This window comes from Microtus oregoni, unplaced genomic scaffold (assembly GCF_018167655.1).
Source record: "Microtus oregoni isolate MIOR12 unplaced genomic scaffold, Mior012 000020F_ref0000438, whole genome shotgun sequence".
In the NCBI taxonomy this organism is placed as follows: Eukaryota; Metazoa; Chordata; class Mammalia; order Rodentia; family Cricetidae; genus Microtus; species Microtus oregoni.
In genome coordinates, this window is record NW_024543079.1 from 15,363,217 (window position 1) to 15,368,513 (window position 5,297).

General features: G+C 48.7%; 1 protein-coding gene across 3 annotated transcripts in view; it reads left to right on the forward strand.

Moving 5' to 3' along the window:
- Snta1 (syntrophin alpha 1) overlaps window positions 1-1,067 on the forward strand; it is a 31,687-nt gene extending 30,620 nt beyond the window's left edge. For all 3 annotated transcript variants that reach the window (XM_041671008.1, XM_041671009.1, XM_041671011.1), the window contains exons 7-8: window positions 182-369; window positions 468-1,067. In XM_041671008.1, the coding sequence (XP_041526942.1) occupies window positions 182-369; window positions 468-560 (281 nt within the window). In that variant the 3' untranslated portion in view covers window positions 561-1,067. The remainder of the gene's footprint in view (window positions 1-181; window positions 370-467) is intronic.
- The last annotated feature ends 4,230 nt before the right edge of the window (window positions 1,068-5,297 follow it).

The following is a 5,297-nucleotide window of genomic DNA, read 5'->3' on the forward strand; positions in this document are numbered from 1 at the left end:
AGGTTCTCTGAAGGCCCGCCCTTCTGCATTTTAGGATAGGGGTGACTGGGCAGGTGGACAGAGAGAGCCTCTTATATCTGGGGGAGGAAAAGTCGGATTCTGGAGCTGCTTTTGAAGTTGAGTGGGGCTTGTGGTCTCTGAAGTAGCCTCAGAGAAGCCTGTGTTCCCTGCTCTCCCGCAGCCTGCACATGGAATGGCCGCCCCTGTAACCTCTCTGTGCACATCGACAAGGGCTTCACACTGTGGGCAGCTGAGCCAGGAGCAGCCCGAGCCGTGCTGCTCCGACAGCCCTTCGAGAAGCTTCAGATGTCATCGGATGATGGCACAAGTCTCCTTTTCCTGGACTTTGGGGGTGCTGAAGGAGAGATCGTAAGTGGAGGGCCACCTCTGCATCTTGGGGGTGGGGATGCTCTCCTGGAGGCCAGGCTGGAGAGACCCCCTGATCCTTTTCTCTGTCCACTCTGCAGCAGCTGGACCTGCATTCGTGTCCCAAAACTATGGTCTTTATCATCCACTCCTTCCTCTCGGCCAAAGTCACCCGCTTGGGGCTCTTGGCCTAGAAGTTGTCAGGTGCAAGCCCTGAAGAGGATCATTTACCCCGTGGCCTGACTTGTCCTTCTGCCGACTGCCTGCTCATCTTTGGGCTGAGGGAAGGGAGAGGAGGGGAACGAGGGCCTCAGAGACCAGCCTTAGGAAGGTTGGCCTGGTCTTGGGGAACAGAACTCAGACCTGATACAACAGGTCTGGCTTGTGATGGGGCGGCCTTCCTACTGCTCACTTCCACCAGTGCCTTTTGAAGAGAGATATTTTGTGTACACAGAAGCCATTCCGAGCCCGGGACCTGCCCCTGTGGGGATTCTGTCCCCAGCCAACAGCAGAGCTGCCAGGCCTCCTGGAGGCCTCTAGCCAACCCCTGAGATCTCTGCATCTGGAGTCTTCTGGGTCAGTGGCAAGAGAAAGAAGAGGAGCCTTCCAGTTCACTTTCTCCCGAGCCCCGTGGGGTGTCTGGGGTTTCTCCTCTCTCTCTCCTCCTTCCTCTTGAATAATAAACAGCCTCTGAGCACATAGGCTGCCTGGCTCCATGTCTGTGATTTGTGTCGTGACATTTGGACTCTAAGGTGGCTCTGCAGTCCCAAGAGGAACCGGACCAAGATGTGAGACCCTTCTCCTGGAGAACTGGGGTCTCAAAGTGAATACAGGTCTTATCTGTGCTCTGTGATAAGTGCTCCTACAACCTAGCAGTGCTCACCTTGTCTTCCAGTCTGTAGGTCAGAAATCTAAGAGTGGCTGAGTTGGATTTATTCCTGTCCGAGGTCTCTTAGGACATTCAGCCAATGAGGAAGTTGTCCCGTGAAGTTACCTCATTAGCATGGTTAGAAATTAGGCACCAGGGAATGGGAAAATGTAGGCAGGTGAGGACTCTCCAATCTTGCTTCCTCATCCACGTCGTCATGCACCCACCAGCCCACAGTTATCTAGAAGTATCCAGGACACGTCTGTTCTGTGCTAGGCCTTGGTGATGTGTAGCCAACAGGTCTCTAGCCTCAGCGTGAAGAAATCTGCCAAAATCTTACACAATCAAATGTGAGATTCCAATTGGATGGCCACAGGGAGTGAGCAGAGAGGATGGCGGGTGCTCACCTGGTCTCATTTCTGTAGGAAGAGACGCGGAAGCAGGTACACCAGCTTCTCCTGAGATGCCGCGGCACCACCACAACAAACCCGCTCAGTCTCCGTGGCTGTAACAACGGGCATTTGTTTTCATGATCCTAGCTGTGCACGACTACAGTTTTACCAGGTAAACCTGGGCTGAGCAGGGCGCTTTTGCTCCCGGCTGTTGGTTGGACTCCCTCGGGCATGCTTGCCCTGTGATAAGTCAGTAGAGTACAAAGAACAGTCAGTCTCAAAGACCATCCAGGTCCTCTGTCTGACAGCAGTGGGGAAGAATGCACGCTCTGCTCACATATCATCTCGGGCAGAACACCCAGGTCCTAAAACAGGTAGAATATGAGGGTCTCAATCTCCTGGAACCATAGGGTTTTGTTTATTTTTTCAAACTTCACTGCCCCAAATACCACACTGGCCCAGGAATCCACAGTAGATCTTTGGAATACCGCCACAGCCCCAGTGCTTTTCTGATCTTCAGCCCCTCCTCATCCCTTTCCCCCTCCCTTAGGTCGCGGTTGTCACTCTGTAGGCAAGGACATTGGAGTCAGCAGTGACGAGTTGGCCGGGGTTATCCAACTGTCAGCAGCATAGGCGGGAACCCAGCCAGTCTGAGGTTGGGTTAGTGCTAAGAATAGAGCTTTGGGATCAGACTGAACTAGGGGTGGATCCCAAACACTGTACAGCTCTGTCTTGCTGTGGGAGCCTTTGTGTGCGACTACTTTTGTATTCTCATCCTTAAGATTGTAAAATGAGTTAATCTCATAGATTTTTTTTATGAAGTCAAAAAGAAATTTTCTGAGGCAGGCCTCACTCTTTAGCTCAGGCTGGCCTGGACCACACTATACTGTCTGAGTTAGCTGTGAACTCCTAGATTCCTGTTTCTGCTTCCTGAGTGCTGGCTGGTTTACATGTGGAAGCAACTGTGACTGACTATATATGTATATGTATTTGTTGGTTATTTTTTTAAAATATTTTTTATGGTTTATTTAACTTTATTTTATGTGCATTGGTGTGAAGGTGTCAGATCCCCTGCAACTGGATCTTCAGACAGTTGTGAGTTGTCATGTGGGTGCTGGGAATTGAACCCCGGTCCTTTGGAAGAGCAGCCAGTGCTCTTAACCACTGAGCCATCTCTCCAGGCCCTTGTTGGTTATTTTTTAAAATAAATTTTTGAGATAGGGTCACACATAGCCTTTGAACTCCTAATGTAACTGAGGTTGGCTTTGAACTCCTGGTTCTCCTGCCTCCACCTTCCAAAATGCTGTGATTATAGGTATGCATTCCATACCTGGCTCTTTACAGACTTACTGTTTTAAAAAAGTTCGTTTATTCTGGGTGGTGGTGGTGCACTCAGAGGCAGAGGCAGGCAGATCTCTGAGTTCGAGGCCAGTCTGAGTTACAGGACAGCCAAGACTACACAGAGAAACCCTGTCATGTAAAACCAAAAAAAAAAAAGTTTATCAGACAAAGTCTCACTATGTAACTTTGGCTGACTTGGAACTAGATGTGTAAAGGCGTGAGGTAACTCAAACTCACAGAGATTCACCTGCCTCTGTCTCTGAGTGCTGGGATTAAAGGCGTGTGCTACTGTGCCTAGCCTGAGGTTTCTTAAGATAATAACCACGTCAATGAGGGATCTGCTATTATGACCCTACCTCTTATTACTATTTTCTTGAAGGTCACAGTTTCAATATGTGGATTTGAGGGGGACTCCCACATCGAGACCACAACACCATCTATATCTTTGAAATAGGAGAATGCGGTGGAGATTGAGGCCCAGAATGCCTTACACAGAGATTTCAGAGTTAGCATGTTAAAGATGGAGGGCCAGAGAGATAGTACTGAGTGTTCGTACTGTTAGCACTGGAGTTTGATTCCTGGCACCCACGTCAAGTGGCTCACAACACCTGTAATTCTGGCATCACTTGGAGGCTAGGGGGTCTCTGGTTTCCCACACAGAGGTGCTTCTGACTTCCCGCACAGATGCATAAACACACAAAACAAAACAATGCAAAGCAAAGCAAAACAGAGGAAGGCTGGGAATACCCTTTTCCTCCCCGGCACCCAAATCCAGTCTCTTGCTAGGGGTAGTGACTGGAAGAGGCCAGGAGGGGGCGCCTCTCCTCTGTTACTCTTGCTGTAAGCTTGTGGAATTTGAACTGTCCACTTACAATTTGTGCTTCAACCAAATGTTCACACTTTAAAACTATGGTGGAGCTTGCAAAACACCTATGCTACACAGGGTGGTTCTGACCACAGGGCTCTGGTCTGTCTGAATCCTGTGCTCAGCATTTTCCTGAGTGTAGGGTCTATAGGTTAGGTCTAAGGGAGAAGAAACACTTTGGCTAGAGGCATGACCCATGGGCATGGGAGAGTGGCTGAGAGCATCAAGGTCCTGCCAGGTGACAGGAATAGAACAAAGAGGTGTCAAGGAACAACTGGGAGATTCAGGAAAGGTGAGGCAGTTCAGAGCTAGCCACAGAAATCCCTCCTTAGCCTCTTTTCTCTAAATTCTTTTTCCATCTATCTGTCTGTCTGTCTATTTATTATGAGACAGAGTCTTACTACGCAGCTCTCTCTGGACTTGAATTTACAAAGACCAGCCTGCCTCTGCTTCCTGAGTTCTGGGATTACTCAAGTATGCTACTGGGCCAGGAGACAGTTAATGTGTGTGTATTTTTTTTTTTGTGTGTGTGTGCATGCGTGTGTGTGTGGGGTTGCATATTCCATGGTTTATCTGTGGAAGTCAGAGGACTTGTGGGAGTCAGTGCTCTCTTTCATCTTGTGGATTCTAGGGATTCGAACTCAGGTTGTCAGGCTCTGCTTCCTGAGTGTTAGAATTACTGCACCAAGAGATGTGTGTCAGTGTGTGTGTGTGTGTGTGTGTGTGTGTGTTAGGGAGGATTGTATGTCCCTTAGCGTATGTGTAGAGATCAGAGGAGTCAATTCTCTTTCACCTTGTAGGTTCTGGGGATTCGAACTCAGGTTGCCAGGCTTGGCAGTAAGTGACTTTCACTCTGAGTTGTCCTATCAGCCCCATGGGTCACGTTTCTTAAAAGACCTGGGATCGAGAGGAGAGGAGGGTGCATGTGACTGGAGGGAGCTAATGGGTGACAAAGCAGAGTCCCTACTTTCCACGGGTAGAACTCGCTTAAGAATCCCTCATTTTCTCGGGACACGGGCAGATGCAGACTCTGAGGCTGTCTACATGCCCAACCTGTTTATTTTTCGAGACAGGGTTTCTCAGTGTTTCCCTAACTGTCCTGGAACTCGATGCCCAACCTGTTTGTTTTTCGAGACTGGGTTTTTCAGGTTTCCCTAGCTGTCCTGGAACTTGCTCTGCACACCAGACTAGCCTCGAACAGAGATCCACCTGCTTCTGCCTGGGATTGAAGGCGTGAGCTACCACCGCTCGGCTCAACCTGGTTTTTAAGATATATATATATATATATATATATATATATATATATATATATATATATATATATATATATATATATATATATATTTGGTTAGCATTTAAAGAACTAGATTTCACACCCAAGTATTTTTCAAAGTCAGTGGCCAGAGTCTACCGGGCCGGTAGGAAACACTTCCGTTAGAATACGGCTGACGGGAGTCACGGCGGA